This window comes from Grampus griseus (assembly GCF_964374135.1).
Source record: "Grampus griseus genome assembly, chromosome: 1".
Lineage (NCBI taxonomy): Eukaryota > Metazoa > Chordata > Mammalia > Artiodactyla > Delphinidae > Grampus > Grampus griseus.
Genome location: NC_139017.1, coordinates 171,398,009 through 171,416,399, shown reverse-complemented (window position 1 = coordinate 171,416,399; position 18,391 = coordinate 171,398,009). Strand labels below are relative to the sequence as shown.

At 50.6% G+C, this 18,391-nt stretch overlaps 1 protein-coding gene across 1 annotated transcript in view; it reads left to right on the top strand.

Annotated features, from left to right (window-relative positions):
• The window catches only part of PLEKHM2 (pleckstrin homology and RUN domain containing M2), a 38,009-nt gene continuing 19,618 nt past the window's right edge, over nucleotides 1-18,391 (top strand). Inside the window, exon 1 of the mRNA XM_082654020.1 lies at nucleotides 1-119. Within this exon, the coding sequence (XP_082510146.1) occupies nucleotides 60-119 (60 nt within the window). The 5' untranslated portion in view covers nucleotides 1-59. The remainder of the gene's footprint in view (nucleotides 120-18,391) is intronic.

The following is an 18,391-nucleotide window of genomic DNA, read 5'->3' as shown; positions in this document are numbered from 1 at the left end:
CGGGGCCCCGGCGCGGGAAGCGGCGGCGGCGGGGCGGCGGCGGCGGCGGCGGCGGCGCCATGGAGCCGCGGGAGGTGAAGGACCGAATCCTGGAGAACATCTCGCTGTCGGTGAAGAAGGTGAGCGCGGCCTTCCCTCCCCGGCCCGGGCCCCGAGGTCAACCCGGCCCGCCCTGTCCGGGCCCCCGACCCCATCCAGCGCCCCCTTCTTCCCCCTGGTCGTTCGCGCGGGCCGGGGTCCCTCCTGTCACCGGGGCTCGGGACACCGCCCTCACCCTCCGCGACCCCGAGGACAAGGAGCCGCCGGGAGCCCCGGGATTTTGGAGGGGAAGCCCGGCGGCTCACGTGAGCGCCGCTGCCTCCGAGCTATTTTTAAAAAACAAAGTTGAGGTCAGCATCCTGGGAGCTTCTACAAGCCAGGCCTGGGGGCCCTGAGTCACTTAGAGGGGCCGCCACCCGCCAGGACCCCCCACTCTGGGGGTAGCAGCAGAAAAGCTCTGGGAGGGCCCCACCTGCAGAGCATCCCTGGGCGGCGTCGCTGCATCCTCGATCTCCCCTGTGTTTGCCTCTCGGGAGTGGCAGTCTGGGTGAAGGCCCGTGATAAGCAGCTTCCAGTCTTCCCAGTTCTGGGTGATACTGCCTCTGGTCTTGGGAAGTTCCTTGAAAAATCTTGCCCAAGGATGGCAGTTTTGAAGAGGCTTATTTCAGAGCTTTGATTGAGAACCTAAAGCACCTTGCATTTTGGACAGTGACCTGTGGAACATGGTGACACTACGGTGTATGGGGCTCCTTGCAGTAGAGATCATGTCCCAGTTCCAGGTAGAGAAAAACTATGACCTATTAAGGGCATGTAACTAGATGTGTGAAGGAGTCAGCTTATCTGAGGAAGGGTCCCAGATAAGGGACAAAAGGTAGAATTCATATTCACTTAAAACCAAACCAGAATTGATAATCATTTGAGGAATATTGTTGGAATGTTTTCCTAATTTGAATTCCTAGTTCACCTGATAGTCGCAGAAACTGTGAGATGGTGGTGGAGGCAGGGATGACTTGATGGGTAGGAGGAGGCTCATCAGATTGGTTTAATTACTTCAACAGACCAAAATGAAGAGAATTCATGAAATCAACCCTTAAATTTGTTTTTTTTTTAATACTTATTTATTTATTTTGGCTGCGCCGGGTCCCAGTTGCGGCACGCAGGATCTTCCTTGCAGCATGTGGACTCCTTAGTTGCGGCATGCATGCGGGATCTAGTACCCAACCAGGGATCGAACCCGAGCCCCCCTGCATTGGAAGTGTGGAATTCTACCCACTGGACCACCAGGGAAGTCCCAAATCAAACCTTGTATTTAAATAACCATGTTTTGGTTCGAGCCCTGGTCTGGGAAGATCCCACATGCTGCGGAGCAACTAGACCCATGAGCCACAACTAGTGAGCCTGCGCGTCTGCAGCCTGTGCTCAGCAACAAGAGAGGCCGCGATAGTGAGAGGCCCGTGCACCGCGATGAAGAGTGGCCCCCCGCTTCCCGCAACTAGAGAAAGCCCTCGCACAGAAACGAAAACTCAACACAGCCAAAAATAAATTAATTAATTAATTAATAAATAACCGTGTTCTCCCCCCACTTAAATTCCTCAAAAGCAACATAGGCAAGCAATTTTACCTTTCATAAAGATCAGTGTAGCATACAAAGAAAAGTCGATTCAAAATGTGCTCTTACTAAAAGGTTCCTCTAAAAGTACAACTAAAAGCAGCATTGCAAACATCCAATGAAAGTTTTATTTAGTTTTCCTGAGCTTTGCTAATGCAATGGGGTATTATTTTTGCTTACTCAAGGAGTGTAGGATGAGCAAATGGTTTGTTTAAAAGAAATCCAGGGACTTCCCTGGTGGTGCAGTGGTTAAGAATCTGCCTGCCAATGCAGGGGACATGGGTTCGAGCCCTGGTCCGGGAAGATCCCACATGCCACGGGGCAACTAAGCCCGTGCGCCACAACTACTGAGGCTGAGATCTAGAGGCTATGAGCCACAACTACTGAGCCCGCATGCCACAACTACTGAAGCCCACACGCCTAGAGCCTGTGCTCCTCCTCAACAAGAGAAGCCACTGCAACGAGAAGCCCGCGCACCGCAACGCAGAGTAGCCACTGCTCGCCGCAGCTAGAGAAAGCCCATGCACAGCAACGAAGACCGAACGCAGCCAAAGAAATAGATAAATAAATAAATTTTTTAAATAAATACATAAATAAAAAAGCAATCCATCTTTGGTAATGGAAGACAAAGGAAGACTGCTGACCTTTCTAATCTAATCTGGGCTGGTCATGGCTTCATGTAGGCCTCGTGTTTTATCTTTAGATTTCCAACTTACAAATAAATGGGGAAAGTCCCGGTAGAAAGGGGGTGGACATGTGTGTAAGCACGAATCTTCTGAGGGCAGAGAGCCACTCTGTGAACCAGCCTGCCATTTATGAAGGAGTTGGGTGTGCTTGACAAGACGCTTATCATTGGATGCGTTTGGACAAGCGAGGGTGAATCAGAAGGTCTGTCGCACGCTAGAAGCTGGAAACCCATCCGCGGGTGAATCACAACAAGAGGCGTGACTAGCATCGTGGGTAAGAACATGGGTTCTGGAGTCTGGTGGCCTGGATAGAACCCCTGCCCTGCCAATGAATAACCCTGTAACCTTGGGTAGGTTCCTTACCCTCTCCATGCCTCAGTTTTCTCGTCTGTAAAGCAGGGATGAAATCAGTGCTGTTGTGAAGATTTGATGAGAGTCTGTATGTACAGTGTTTAGCCTGGTGTTTAACGCAGTCTTAGTAAGCTGTCTTAGTCTGTTTGGGCTGCTGTAACAGACCACGATAGACTGGGTGGCTTATAAGCAACGTACATTTATCTGTCACAGTTCTGGAGGCTGGAAGCCTGAAAACAGAGTCCCAGCATGGTCGGGTTCTGGTGAGGGCTCTGTTTGGGGCTGGGTTGCCGACTGCTGACTTCTCCCTGTGTCCTTACGTGGGGGGGTGGGGGGAGGGAGCGCTCCTGGGTCTCTTTTATAAGAGAATTAATCCCATTCATTAGGGCTCCACCCTCATGACATAATCACCTCCCAAAGGCCCCACCTCCTAACACCATCACCTTGGGGGTTAGGATTTCAACATATGAACCTGTAGGGGGACACAGACATTCTGTCTATAGCATAAGTGGTCGCTTTTTCTGTTTGTGGTAGAGCCAGTTCCTCCCTTTCACAAGGTCTGAAGGTGGCTAAACGACCTTACCACCTAGACATTGCTAATGGGCCTTGTTACCCACTTCCTCTGTATGTTGCGTTTCAGAGAACTATTTTATGATTCTGCCATATGAAGGGCATTTGGTTTTCTGAGTCAGAGTATCTGCTTCTAATGGGAATCGGTTCAGCTACAGCAGTAGGCATGGAGGGCTAGCCGTCTTGGGGTCGGATTTGACCTTGAGCACCAATCCCTCCTGAATTTGTTATATGGTACCTTAAGAGTTGCTTCGCCTGTTTTGCCCATCCTACCGCTAGTAAAATGGTCTAACCGATCCTTTCATAAGGACGTTGCATGAAGAAAATGAGGTGTGATTTCTGCAAAAAAAAAAAAAAAGATCCATGTGTGTTAGCTATGTTTGCAAAGGGTATTTGAGAACTTTTTATTGAAATAAAATATACCTACAGAAAATAGCATATACCTACAGAAAATAAAATATACCTACACTCCTAGATGTACAGCTGAGTGAGTTCTCACAAAGTGAGCACATCCACATACCCAGCACCTAGAGCCAGAAACGAACACAGGCATCATCCCAGAAACTACACCCCCAAGTGCAACCACTGTTCCTAAGCAGCGTTGTTGAGTTCAGCTATTTTCACACCTAGATTTGGTGATGCTGAACATGCCCTGTAACACCAGTGCAGTAGCTGATCCAGGGAACCTGTGTTCTGATATGAAGGCAGGATTCCTGGGAGTTAGAGAGAAGTGGAGAGTTTAATAGTTAGCATAGTTAAATGATAATGATAACAATAAAAGGCAAGTGCAATATGAAACATCCCAGATGCAGACAATAAAGCTTGTGGTTTCCGATTTGTTAATAGCTAAAGAGAGACGTCCAAGTTAAAGAGTGTTGGCATTTTGAATTGGCATGTGGTTCTACTAAATAACATCTTCTCCAGGGGAGGGGAGGCAGTGGGTTTCACGAGAGTTTTGTTTTGTTTCTGAGGAGCGTGTCTGTTGCATACGCTTGCAATCTGAACAAAGGCTCTGCAGTGGAAGGCAGCCTCTGCCCTCCAACAGTTCATATATTGGTTGGAGGGAGGATTTAAAAAGTCACCAAGGCAAGGAGAAGCCTCAGAGAAGGCGAGCTTAACTGAGTCTTGACAAATTGGTAGAATTCAGAGACAGAGAAGAAGTGGGCATTTAAGATAGAAAGTAGGCATTTAACATCCCCAAGGCAGTGGGGACATCCAGGTGGCCTTCTGAGGACACAGAGGAGACAGAGCAGTCTCGGGAGTGTGGCGGGTTCTCCTCGATACGGCTGGAAAGTGCTTTCCATCGAAGCTGTCCAGCACAGTGGATACAGACGCAGGTTACAAATTCAGGGTACAAATACAAGTACACAGACCTCGATCTGGGTTTGAATTTGGGGTTTGTCACTGACCATGTTGACCCTGGCAAATCACTGTACCTCAATTAGCCTCAGCAGTCAGAACCTACTCATAGTTGTAATGAGAATGAAATTACAGGAGATGACACACTCAGAGCACTGAGTACAAGATCTCATGCATAACAAGGCCTGAATAAGGTATCAGCTACCATTAGCACTTGCAAGTGTATGTGTGAACCCTGCCATTTTCTCTTGTGCAGTTTTCAAAGTCTTACACTACACTCCTCTGTTCCTTCAAGCTCATGGTTTGTCAAGACTTTTTCTTCAAAGACCAGATGGTAAATATTTTCAGCCCATGTGGTCTTCGTTGAAACCATTCAGTCCTGCCCTTGTAGCTCAAAAGCAACCACAGACAAGCCATACACGTAGCTGGATTTGGCCCAGAGCTACTTGTATTTGTGCACAAAAGTGTCCTCCCCAGGGTAGGCTAGGGATCGCTTTCAAAGAAGCTGGTGTGATGGCCAGTCCCGTAGTCAACGAAATCTCTATTGTCACTGGGTTTTTGCACTATGTCAGGCTTGTGGAATGAATACGGACACTCGTAAATACCACTGGATGTGTGTCTTTCAAAAACATTTACTGATCACCTTCCTTCTGTCCTCACTGTCCTAGGCCCTAAAAGGGTAGAACCCGGCCAAAACCCACAGTCTTCCAAGTGAGATCACACCCCTGGTTTCAGGACTTAATGAAGCTCAGGTTGTTGATGTCTCATCGCAGAAAGAATTCAGTGAGAGCCAAAGTGATAGGTAAGACGTGGATTTATTTAGAGAGAAACACACTCCACAGACAGAGCGTGGGCCATCTCAGAAGGCGAGAAAGGCACCAGGGTGCAGGGTTGTCAGGTTTTATAGGGGTGGGTATCATCTCCCAATGAGTGGGGGGAGTGGTCCAGCTATTTTGGGGAAGGGGCGGGGATTTCCAGGAATTAGGCCACCGCCCACTTTTTGATCCTTACTGATCTTGGAACTGTCATGGCGCCTGTGGGTGTGTCATTTAGCTTGCTGATAGAAGCATATACTGAGGCTCCGGGTTTGGGGGGCCATCTTGGACCCATTTGGTTCTAATCAGTTTATGTCATGTCCTCGGGCTATGTTATTCTTTCAAAGGTTGTGCCCTGCCCCCTTCCCTCCTGTTTCAGGAGGAGAAAGTGATAAGTTAGCAGACAATCCAATACAAAGACCTTCATATTGTGATGTGTCCTGAAGGCCTCGGTCAGGAAAAGGTGGTGAACTGGCAGAGGGTCTGCTGCAGAGGGGGGTGGTCAGAGGAGACTTGCCAAAGAGGTGACATTGCTTCCAGCAAGGGACACTGACTACGATGAGAGAGTGAGACATTAGCCTAGGAAGATGAGGAGTTGTTTTAAAAAATACACAAATAGCTCAGAAGTGTACAAAATGAAAAGTAAGCGACCCCAGTTCTCTGTCTCCTCAGCCCCAATTTGGATCCCCTTAAACAGGGTGAATAGACTTGTACTGATAAAGTAACCCTCCTTGAGAGAATGTTCCTAGGTCGGGACCACCTTCTTTCACAGAGGACAACCCAGGTCCCCAGCGCCCTCAGTCTGGGCGGGTTGCCCCACCGGGCTGGGCTCTGAGTGGCCTTCTATTTCCGGCCAGGCATACCCTGCGTTGAGCGGGGGTCTCCCGAGCGGGGTCTGCTGACGCTGGTCTAAGAGCTGCAGCTGTTCAGCCTCGCCTGGCAGTGCAGCTGAAACGGCTGGGTCCGGTGGTGGGCTCTTTGCGCCCATTTTTCCACTCCACCAGAGAGGTTAGATCTGCCAGTACATTAAAAATGAGCTAGGGCAGCTCTTTCCCAGAGAGGGCGTGGTAGTTAGATCTATGTGGGAATTACACTGACCATTTGATTTCAATCAATAGTTTTGTTCTCTTGGCTTCATGGAAAAACTCTTAAGAGTTTTAATATCTTAAGCGTTCTGAAAACCCCTGATAACCTGAGTCACCTGGGCAAAGAGCTCGATAAAATAGTAAGTATCCACACACACATTTTATAAACAGAAGTGCTAAGGGCTCCCCCTCCCCTGCCCGAGTCCTGAGGTTGGCAGTAGCTCTCTGCTCCTCTCCGCTCTCACATCACGGAGGCTACCTAGAGAGGGATGAGTGGTTCCAAGCAGGAACCACTTAGATGTGCCCCTGACCCCCCGAATGACCCCACCCAGGCCCAGCATGAGACGCTAGTGGAGAAGCGGTCACTGGTTTTTCTGAGCCCTGCCTGAGTTTTACTCTGGTTCTCCTTTTGCAAGATGCTTCTCTGATGTTAGGGCTCTGTTTGCAGGCTGGTGACATTGTGGTCCTTTCCACCCCATCACAGGACACCCCGGGCCCTCTCTTTCTCCTCCGTGCCTTGGCTCTAGCATCAGGCTCATCCACCTCGAAAGGCCCCGTTTGATGACTGGAGGCCAGGCAGAAACAGGTCTGCATCAGGCAGCGGCAGCTTCGTTCAGTCGGGGTGGGCCCCAGCCGTCTGTGTAATCACAGTGGACACATGGAGTTTCGGAGGGAGCAGTGGCAATTCCTGTGGGTCCCCCTCAAAGCTCATCCGGCTGGAGCCCGTTGGGAAAAGAAATTTCCCGGCAAGATTGAAAGGCTGCCAATGGCTGACAGAAACGTCAGGCCTAAAAGCTAATGCTGAATGAGGGTGGAGTGGTCAAGACGTTTCCACGTGGAGAGAAAGGAGCAGGTATTCTGGGTGCGAGCATTGTGGAAGGAGAAAGCTGGCGTTTGTAGGTGCTGGGGGCGCTCTGGGTGGGTCATTCTCCCCCCTTGAGTCTTCAGGGCTCATCTCTGGCATCAGGATTTGCCACCATGGCAAGGAGAGTGTGGTGCCACTGAGGCTGGCAGTGCCCTTATGTCCAAGGAAAGCAACGGGCCTTTTCCCCCTTCGATAAAAAGCTCTCCCGGGGGCTTCCCTGGTGGCGCAGTGGTTGAGAATCTGCCTGCCAATGCAGGGGACATGGGTTTGAGCCCTGGTCTGGGGGGATCCCACATGCCGCGGAGCAACTAGGCCCGTGAGCCACAACTACTGAGCCTGCGCGTCTGGAGCCTGTGCTCCGCAACAGGAGAGGCCGCGATAGTGAGAGGCCTGCGCACCGCGATGAAGAGTGGCCCCCGCTTGCCGCAACTGGAGAAAGCCCTCACACAGAAACGAAGACCCAACACAGCCAAAAATAAATATAAATAAATAAATTTAAAAAAAAAATAAAAGTTCTCCCGGGTGACCTCAGTGCTGATGGAGCAGGGACCCCCCCCCCGCCCCCCGCCCCAGTACAAGGCGAAGTAAGCGACCCTGGGCCCAGAGCTCTCCTCCCTGGGGCGGGTTTGGGTGACCGTTCCTTTCCAGCCCTGTCCTCCTCCTCATTGCTGCTTGCTTGATGTCTCGATGTCCTAGAACTTCCATTTGAGGCAGGGGAAGAAGGACAGTTTCTGGGAGAGTCCATTTGGCTGGAGCTGAGAGTTTAGGTCATTGATCTGTTGGTTGTTATGACTACCTAGGGTTCCAAGAGCATCTCCTCTGTCTTTCTAGCAAAGCAACTGGTTCTGCCACAGAGACATTCTCCCATCTTATGTATTTGTAATTCATCTTTATTCCTTTTGCTTCTAAGTAGTCACAAACATTATAGAAATGTATAAGGAAGGAAGTGGTCCTTTCCTATAATCGCCCCTCCTCCCTGGCTATCTGTACTTAAGAGTTAGAGCTAAAAGAGTCTAAGAAACCCAGTAACATGTAAGAGCAAGGGAAGGGCTAATGTAGACTTGAAATCCACACTTAACTTTTGAAAGTAGTCAACTTCTGTTCACACTTCACCCTAAGTTCTGTATTTTTGGTGTTACAGACTACTGAGGCGTGAAATGTCCAGACACGCTAACAGGAAGGGGAGTGATCGTAGCAGAATCCGTACACTTAATGCATTCACCACCTGCTGTTCACACACACTTCCTCAGTCAGGCTCACAGCAGACTTGCAGGATGGCTCACGATCCCTGTTTAATACACGAGGGAAGTGAGGTTTAGAAAAGTAACGTGCCCAAGATTCTAACCCTCATAAGGGGTAGGTCTGGACTTGAACCATGTTTCTCGCTCTCGCTCTTGCCATTTCTCTGAGCCTTTTCCGTCTCCATCATGTCTGTCTTGAAATTATAACAGATAATCCATCCCCACAGGTCAGTCTTGTGGGCCAGTCCGCTATAAAACCACCCGTTCACTTAACAAATGGGTGCCTGTGTTGTGCTGGGCACCCGTCCAGTCACTAGGAATCAGCAGTGAACAGAGCCCACCAAGCCCCTGCCCCCTCGGGGCTGACACTCTAGAAGACAGACCAGCGTTAAACAAATCACAGCGGATGGGGTGTGTGCCCTGCCCCAGGCCCTCCCACGTGTCCTTCAGGAACCTATCCATGGTGCTCTCGGCACACTTCCTGACCCTGTATTTACACCTTCAGCCTCCAAAGTCTCTGACTGTCTCACCTCTCAACCTAAGTCGTGATTTAGACAGTGACTGGATGGCCATTTTCCTCAGCAACGGTATGGTTGTCTGGGTGGGGGACATTGCAGGTACGGTGGAGGAAGAGGGAAGTGAAATATGAATACAGCCAGTGAAGGCTCCCAGGCTTTGGAAGACTGAGTAAAATGAGGCTTTGAAAAACTCCCTCCCTCCTCCCGCCGGTGCTACACACAACACTGAATGTGAGCGCTCAGAAAACAGAGAGCGGGGGCCCTGCCAGCTTCGGCTTCCATCGCAGCGTACAAGGATGGAGTAGAATCCTGCCTGCGGCGTGTTCTTTCAGGCCATTGGTTGGCTTCTAGGTCTCTGGTGTTTGCCCAGGGACCTCTTGGGAGGGCCTCTTACATTTTCCTCTCCACTCTGAAAGGAGCCCTTGGTCCCTCCATCAGAGGTCAACGCTGTGCTGAGTTCAGAGGCAGAACAATCGTAGTACCTCGGGGCTGGGACACTCCCCTGCCAGGAAGAGGAGCATTTAATTGCTTTTGGAAACCATATTCTGTCAAAGTACCCAGTTACCAAGAGATCTGTGCCCAGCTAGGCTAGTCCCCTCCTGCTGTCATCGTTCCAACACCCCAGAGAAAGCGCAAAAAATGAAATCCATGGATAATCCAAGTACCTGCTTTTTTTTTTTTCCTTTGGGCCGTGCCACGCGCGCCTTGTGGGATCCTAGTTCTCTGACCAGGGTTTGAACCCGGGTCCCCTGCAGTGGAAGCACGGAGTCCCAACCGCTGGACCGCCAGGGAATTCCCAATTACCTGCTTTTTTCATCTTTTCCCTAGTATATCTTTCAGCAGAGCTAGGCAGAGAGCCTGCCAACTCCAGCAAAGGGGCTAATGAGCAGTGATTTGGGAGGTGGGAACGAAAGCTGTATAATTGGGTGTATTTAGTGGCAAATGAACGGTTAAGAAGCGTTGATTTCACCCAACTTGCTTCAGGAACGATGCAGGCCATGGTAAACAAACAGCGCACCCTTTATGGCAGCCCTACATGGGGTGGTGCCAGTCAGTCCCAGGATGCCACCAGCCTGGGCACAGGCCTTTCCCGGGCAGGGGCATGGGTGCAGGACTGTGTTTTTCATGCCCACCGAGAAACCAGGCCCGTTGTTTCTGAATGGCAGGATCTCTGACTGGTTCTTGTGCAGAGGTGATGCCTGGGTTCTCTAGTTCTATAATCGACTATAATTGATTGTCATTGGGAATGAGCTATTTTCCAGGCTAAGGTAGGGTGGGATCTCAGGTGAGGGATTTTAAAATGAGGAGAATGAGTCAGAAACATTGCGGTTGCCTGGGGTTGGTGGAGCCGTGGACACCCAGTGGGCCTTAGCTTCTGTGGACATTCTCATGTTGTCTAGGAAGGAAGTGGCTGGAACTTTCCCGACGTCGCCCCCCTAAACTCCCAGCTCCCATTCGATAGAGCCCTGGGAGTGGCCCAAGACCCCTACTGCTCTGTCCTCCTCAGTAAGACGCTGGGATGAGCACTTTCCGGATGGTCACAGCAGGTGCCCCTGACCTTCACTTTATCCCCAGGGAGGATGGAAGCAGAAGGGGCTCCAGGAATAGCTACCTCTGTGGTATCTGAGCACACCGGGCCAAGACGCTGCAGTAAAGCAGAAGGACCACTGGACAAAGCCAGGAGGTGCAGGAAGCGTCTTCACTTCCCTGGGCCCCAGCCTCCCAGACCCATGAGATGAGGGTTCTGGCTAAGTGATTATTTTTCTGATTTTCAGTGCATTCAGTAGTTAAATTTCCATTCACTGAGAGCCTCTCCCTTGCTCACTCTAACTGCCCCCCACACCCTCCTGAATGAGAGGCTCCAGGAGAGGAAGACGGTAAGAGGCCCTCCCGAGAGGTCCCTGAGCAAACACCAGAGACCTGGAAGCCAAGCAACAGCCTGAAAAAACACGCCACACACAGGATTCTACTCCATCCTCGAACCACTGGTGATTTCTAAGGGCTCTTATGCCCTTAGATTCTGAAATTCTTCATCCTGGCCAGCGCCCAGCCTTGTCTTCGATTCCAATGGAGAGTCTTTCCAGAAATGCTGTCGACAGTAGCCTTCCTTTCCTTGGATCATGTAAAGCAGGCATTATTGTTCTTTTTTTAAATTTATTTATTTATTTATTTTTGGCTGCGTTGGGTCTTCGTTGCTACGTGCAGGCTTTCTCTAGTTGCGGCGAGCAGGGGCTACTCTTCGTTGTGGTGTGTGGGCTTCTCATTGTGGTGGCTTCTCTTGTTGCAGAGCACGGGCTCTAGACACGCGGGCTCAGTAGTTGTGGCACTCGGGCTCAGTAGTTGTGGCACACGGGCTTAGTTGCTCCGCGGCATGTGGGATCTTCCTGGACCAGGGCTCGAACCCGTGTCGCCTACATTGGCAGGCAGATTCTTAACCACTGCGCCACCAGGGAAGTCCCGGCATTATTGTTTTTAAGAAGCTTTGCTAAGATTTAAAAGACTCCAGCCTGCCTGCCTTATTATTTATTTATTTGTTTACATTTATTTTTGAGAGGAAGGGTGGTGAGCACTGGCCTTCTCTTCAGATCCATGAGAGTCTGTGTCTGAAGCCAATGCAAACTACTGGTGCGGCATCAGGGTGGGGACGTTGATTCGGTGGCCGCACCAACCCTTCTTTAGCCGTGTCTGCCATGGACGAGCCCTCATGGGGTCCCTCTCCCTGGGGGCGTCCAGGCTTCCAGGTTTGGGGACATCCTAACCCCAAAGTAATAAATGGTATCACACAGTCTGACCTCTGCCTGTCCTCGGAGGGTCTGCCTCAGAAAGAAGAGCAAGTGTCCGCGAGGCCCACAGGTGCAGCTTGACCCAGCAGGGGCCCCACGGTGGCTAGAATTCCAAAGGCAAGGTGGGCAGAGACCTCCCACTTCCCGCAGGCCTCGTCCCTCCCCCATGCCACACCCCAGCTGCAGCCGGTGAGAGGCAGCCCTGGGATGAGGTGTCCAAGTGGGTCCTGCAGCTCGGGGTGGCTCCAAGTTGGAGTTGAGCTCGTGTAACCAGGGCCATCGTTGGTTTAATTTGTAAAAGAGGTGCTCTGAGGTCGGCTGGCAGCCCACCTCTCTTCAGCTGGGGTCTTTTCTGCTGTTGGATTTCTACTTCCTAGGCCTGCACTGGGGGGGCTGTTCTAAATGCTCTGTCGTCTAAATACATCTGGTCCCCGTGGAGCCGGTAGAGCAGCTGCTGGTACCCGGCGACCTCCTCCCTGAGCAGCGGGAGAGTCTCCTGTGTTCAAGGTCCGTGTCCTCCGCCAGGGATGCAGCAGGCCCAGCAGTGAGCCCCTAAGTGGTTGGGCGGCTCACACGGGCGTGTCGCCAGCCTGGGTCTGTCCGGCCTCACAGACTCTCCTGCCTTTGTCGGGGCAGGGACTTTTCTCCTGCTCTGTAAACCTAGGCGTGCGGAGCCCCCCACCCCACCCCGCCCGCCCCAGTACAGACGGTGAGCAGAGTGAGATTTCAGATCCCCGGCTGTTTGCTGAGCAGCATCACAGCCTCTTTGGTCTCAGCTGACCAGGGAGGAGGAAAGGAGGGCCCCTGCAACCAGCTCATTTTCACTTGGCCGTTGTTAATCTTTCACAGCTGCCGTGGAGTTACCTATTAGGGACCAATTCTGGAAGGATTTCTTGGTACCGACCATAGAACTAGAAATTGTTTCATGGTTATGCGTCCAGGAGAGAGACAAGACTGAGAGGGCCTGGCTGTGGCAGCTCCAGGCGGAGAGTGGGACTAACCCTGATTAAAATGCCCGGAGTGAGGCATTTCTTGGCTTGCGGAAGTGCGCCACCCCCATGTCCCTGCAGCCACGGGGCCTGGCACAGTCTCGTGATGGCTGGTTTTCCCAGAGGGCTCAGCAGGGAGCACCGGCCTCCTGGCCGTGAGAGTCTGGGGTGAGCTGAACCCAGCTCTTCCTGGCCTGGGTGCCCAAGTGCACCCGGAGAACCGGGAACAGGGAGAGAAGAGCAGCTTAGCCAGTCCGGGTGTGGCCTGGGAGCATGACTTGGAGATGAGGCCTGAGTTCAAGGACTCTCAGGAAACCATGGCTTCAAAAACAAGTTTTTAAAAATAAATTTCTTTATTTTTGGCTGTGTTGGGTCTTCGTTGCTGCGAGCGGGGGCTACTTTTCGTTGAGGTGTGTGGGCGTCTCATTGCGGTGGCCTTCAGTAGTTGTGGCTCACAGGCTCAGTAGTTGTGGCTTGCGGGCTCTACAGCGCAGGCTCAGTAGTTGTGGCTCACGGGCTCTAGGGTGCAGGCTCAGTAGTTGCGGCTCGTGGGCTTAGTTGCTCCACGGCATGTGGGATCTTCCCGGACCAGGGCTCGAGCCCGTGTCCCCTGCATCGACAGGCAGATTCTTAACCACTGCACCACCAGGGAAGCCCTAAAAACAATTTTAAATCTTATTCTCTCTCTCTTCATTCTCAGCGGACCTTGCTTATTGTTTTTTAATTTAAAAAAAAATTTATTTATGTTTGGCTGTGTTGGGTCTTCATTGCTGTGCGCGGACTTTCTCTAGTTGCGGCGAGCGGGGGGCTACTCTCCCTTGCGGTGCGTGGGCTTCTCATTGCAGTGGCTTCTCTTGTTGTGGAGCACGGGCTCCAGGTGCACGGACTTCAGTAGTTGTGGCACGTGGGCTCAGTAGTTGTGGCTCATGGGCTCTAGAGCTCAGCCTCAGTAGTTGTGGCGCATGGGCTTAGTTGCTCTGCGGCATGTGGGATCTTCGCAGACCAGGGCTCGAACCCGTCTCCCCTGCCTCAACAGGCGGATTCTTAACCACTGCGCCACCAGGGAAGCCCTGCCTTGCTTATTTTTAAATTTTCTTCCCATGAGAATTTTTTCACCCTCCCTCCATCAAGCTCACCAGCCCAACTGGGCTCCCATCTGTGGCCACCCCTACCCTGGGCAGTGGATCCCACCCCGTCTTTCCTGTTCAAGGACTTGGCTCCTTTACTCCACCCCCATTTTCCTGCCACCTTTTTGGCAAAGCTGGTCAAAGGAGTTTTCTGTATTGCTGTCTTCTCTTTTTTCCTTCCTTCCTTCTCCTTTTCTCTCTTCTAACCAAATTTAATAATAATTTTTACCCCGTGTCATCAAACATCTCCCGTTTTCAAGTTCCACTTGCCTCATCAATGTCAGTTTACAAATACCTCATTTGCTTGAAACAGGATCCAAAAAAGCTCTGACTCTCCCTGGCGGACTCCTCCCAGGCTTTCTTCCCTCTCTCTTCACCCCGATTGCTTTTCATCCAGGTTCCCGGCCCCTCCCTTTATGTGGGAACGTGACCCGATGGACTGATCGTTCCCTCCCCCTGCAGACTGTCTTCATGTAGCTTCTGGAGCACACACTGTCCGGGTTGTCCACTGCCTTGCTGCCTGCGCCTTCTCAGTCCAAAGCAGTGATCCTCAGCCCTGGCTGGGCATTCGAATTATCTGGGGAGTGTTACTAAGAAATGCTGGTTCCTGGGCCCCACCTCCAGAATTTCTGTTCCGGTTGATCCGGAGAGGCGCCTGGGCATTGTTCTTTTCCTCCAGTTCCCCAAGTGGCCCTGTCGTGCAGACTGCGGGAGGACCCCTGGTCTGACACTGGAGCGCCCTGGCTTAGTGCTCAGATGCTCCTCTCTCTGCATTCCCAAGATGATCTCATCCAATTCCACAACTTTAAATACCTTCCAAAGGCTGATGGCGCTGACCTCCCTCTGAACTCCAGACCCATTTGTACAACTGTCTCCTTGACATCTCCACTTAGATACCTGATAGATGTTTCAAACTTACCATGGCCGGCGCAGAGCTCCACCTGATCTGGAAAGGGCACTGCCGTTCAGTTGCTCAGACCAAAAGCCTTAGAATCATCCTTGGCAGCTTGCTTTCTCTCCTTCCGCACAGCTAATCCATCAGTAAGTCCCTGGGGCGCCACCTGCAGAGTAGCTCTTAAATCTAACCCTTTTTTGCTTCCACCACTACAGCCAGCTCCAAGCCTCCATTATCCATCCGCACTGGTGATAGCCTCCCAGCCAGTCTCTCTGCCTCCACCTTGGCCTTCCAGAGTCCGTATATACACCACACATATGCTAGAGCAGCCTCATAACATACATATTGGATTATATTACCTCCCTGTTTTCAGTAACTTCCAATAACTTCCCATCAAACTAGTAATGAAATGCCAAGTCTTTTACCACAGCCTGAACACCTGCACATGATGTGGCCCTTGGCTGTTCTCTGAGCTCGTATCACTCACCTCCTTGCCACATCAGTCTCCTTCTGGTTGCCCCTGCCCCAGGACCTTTGCACATGCTGTCCTAACTAGAATACTCTTCCCCTAGTTACCTCAGTAGTCATTTCCTCAGTGAGATCTTCTCTGACCCCATATTTATAACAGACCCCTGATCACTGCTTTGTTTTTATATAGCATTATTCATCCCTGGCACTATATTATGTATTTGCATACGATTTACATTTTACAAGGGCCGGGACTTCTGTATAAGAATAGCAGCTGGTGTATTCATAGTGGGTGCTCAGTAAATCTTTGTTGAAATATATGAATCTTCAAGGCTCGCGCCTCCTCTTCTGGCCACTGCTGAACTGAGCATTGGGCGAGAGACATCTCCTGGCCCAGCCTGTAACAGGTGTGCATTCCTTGTCACCTCTGCTTAAGGCTCTAGACCAGAGGTCGGCAAACCTTCTATAAAGGGCTGGATAGTAAATATTTTAGGTTCTGCAGGCCATACAGCCTCTGTCTCATCTACTCAGTTCTGCCATCATAGTGCAAAAGCAGCTGTAGATAATACAAAACAAATGGGTGTGGCTGTGTTTTAATAAAACTTTATTTACAAAAATAGGAGGCAGACCCACTGGCCATAGTTTGCTGACCCCTGCTCTAGACCCCTACTAATTCTGAAATTTTCAGCCTTTTCCCCAAACTTTCATGGGCATAAAGGAAACATTCAAAACCACTTGGCAGTCTGATCAGCAGGATGAATTTCTTCCCAGAAGTGAGGAAAGCTCCTCCTGGAGCAACTGTGGCTGATTTAACCAAACAGTGCACTTCCTCACTGCTGGGAAGAGGCCAACGTGGGGCAAAAGGATGGAGAGAGCAGGCAAGCTTTCTTCTTAAAGGAGCCACACCAGCCTTTCTCCTCCATCCATCTTCCAGGAAGCAGAGCTGCAGAAGACACTGGTCTCATGTGCACTGTGGGCTTTTTAGTTCCTGTGACTTAAAAAAGAGGGGAGTGCGTTTCACTTTCTTGGGTTCTCCTACAACATATTAGAACAGCATATTAGAACAACACTTTATCTACGTCATTGACTCGGGGATCTTGAAGCCAGGTTGGATGAGAAGACCTGGCTTTACAATCTGCCTCTACCACTTACTAGCTCTGTGACCTACTTTACGGGGTTGCTGTGATGATTAAGTTAAGTAGTGTTTGTGAAGTACGTCATCACAGCTGCTAACATTTATGAAGTGTTTCCAAGGCATCGTGCTCTTTGATAAACAGCTAAGGTATTATCTGAACCCTCGCGCAACCTGTAGGGCTGTAGAGCAGGAAACTGAGTTTAGAGAGGTTAAGTAACTTGCCCAAGGCCACACAGTGAGTGGGTAGCAGAGCCCACATTCAAATCCAAGTTGTAGGGCTTCCCTGGTGGCGCAGTGGTTAAGAGTCCGCCTGCCGATTCAGGGGACACGGGTTCGTGCCCCGGTCCGGGAAGATCCCACATGCCGCGGAGCGGCTGGGCCCGTGAGCCATAGCCGCTGAGCCTGCGAGTCCGGAGCCTGGGCTCTGCAACGGGAGAGGCCACAACAGTGAGAGGCCCATGTACCGAAAAAAAAAAAAATCCAAGTTATCTGCTGCCTTCCTAGTGCACATAACAGGCATTCAATAAATGATGGCTCTAATTACAGCCAGTGGTAGCTCCACCAGCAAGTATTGTGTGTCACTGAAGAGTAACTTGGAGTAAAATTTGTCCATTATCCTCATTTCATTGATTCGCTTGCTCAGGGGCCCTCAAATGAGGCCTCGATGTTTGCTCTCCTCCCACTTTCAGAGCCTGTGACCTTCCTGGTGCCGTGAGTGGCTCCTCGCAGCTGCCTCTCCATGGCGGGGGAAGAAGACTTCAGCTGTGCATCTTTATGTGGTGCTTTCTGACCAGCTCCCGGAGTGTGAGCTCAAGCTGTTGGCAGAGCTCCTGAAACGCTCCCATCACTGACTCAGAGACAGTCCCTTTCGCCTTCCTGCTCCTCTCAAGAACTGTGCTGGGTTGTCACATTGATGGAAGGTCTCCTTGTTCCCTGAGATAATGGAAAATTTTTATCAACCTGCTGTAAAAGAGTGGTTAAAGAATAGGCTTTGGAACCACCTGCTAATGAGCTGGTGAACAGGATACTGGTTCTTGAGAGCAGAGAACATCACTGAGTCTTCTTTGCCCCTGAACTTACGTTTAGCTAAGTGGTGTGTCATTGGTGTGGCTGAGAATATGGGTTCACTGTTGCTTCTGTTTATTTATTTATTTGAAGTGTAATTAACTTACAACATTATATTAGTTTCAGGTGTACAGCATAGTGATTCGATATTTCTATTCATTATAAAATCACCATGATAAGTCACCATACAAAGTTATTACAGTAGTATTGACTATATTCCCCATGCTGTACATCAGGGGTCCCCAACCCCCGGGCCACGGACTGGTACCGGTCCATGTCCGGTTAGGAACCGGGCCACACAGCAGGAGGTGAGTGGTGGGCGGGTGAGCGAAGCTTCATCTGTATTTACAGCCGCTCCCCATCGCTCTCATTTCCGCCTGAGCTCCACCTGCTGTCAGCATTATGGTGAGTGGTATAATTATTTCATTACATATTACAACATAATAATAATAGAAATAAAGTGCACAATAAACGTAATGCGCTTGAATCATCCCGTAACCATCCCCTCCTCCCACCGTCCGTGGAAAAAATTGTCTTCCAAAAAACAGGTCCCTGGTGCCGAAAAGGTTGGGGACTGCTGCTGTACATTACTCCCCTGTGAATTATTTATTTTATGACTGAAAGTTTGTACCTCTTAGTCCCGTTCACCTATTTTGCCCATCCCTCCACCCCTCTCCCCTCTAGCAAACCACCAGTTTGTTCTCTGTAGCTATGAGTCTGTATCTGTTTTGTTATGTTTGTTTGTTTTGTTTTATGGCTGAGTAATATTCCACTGTATATATACCACTTCT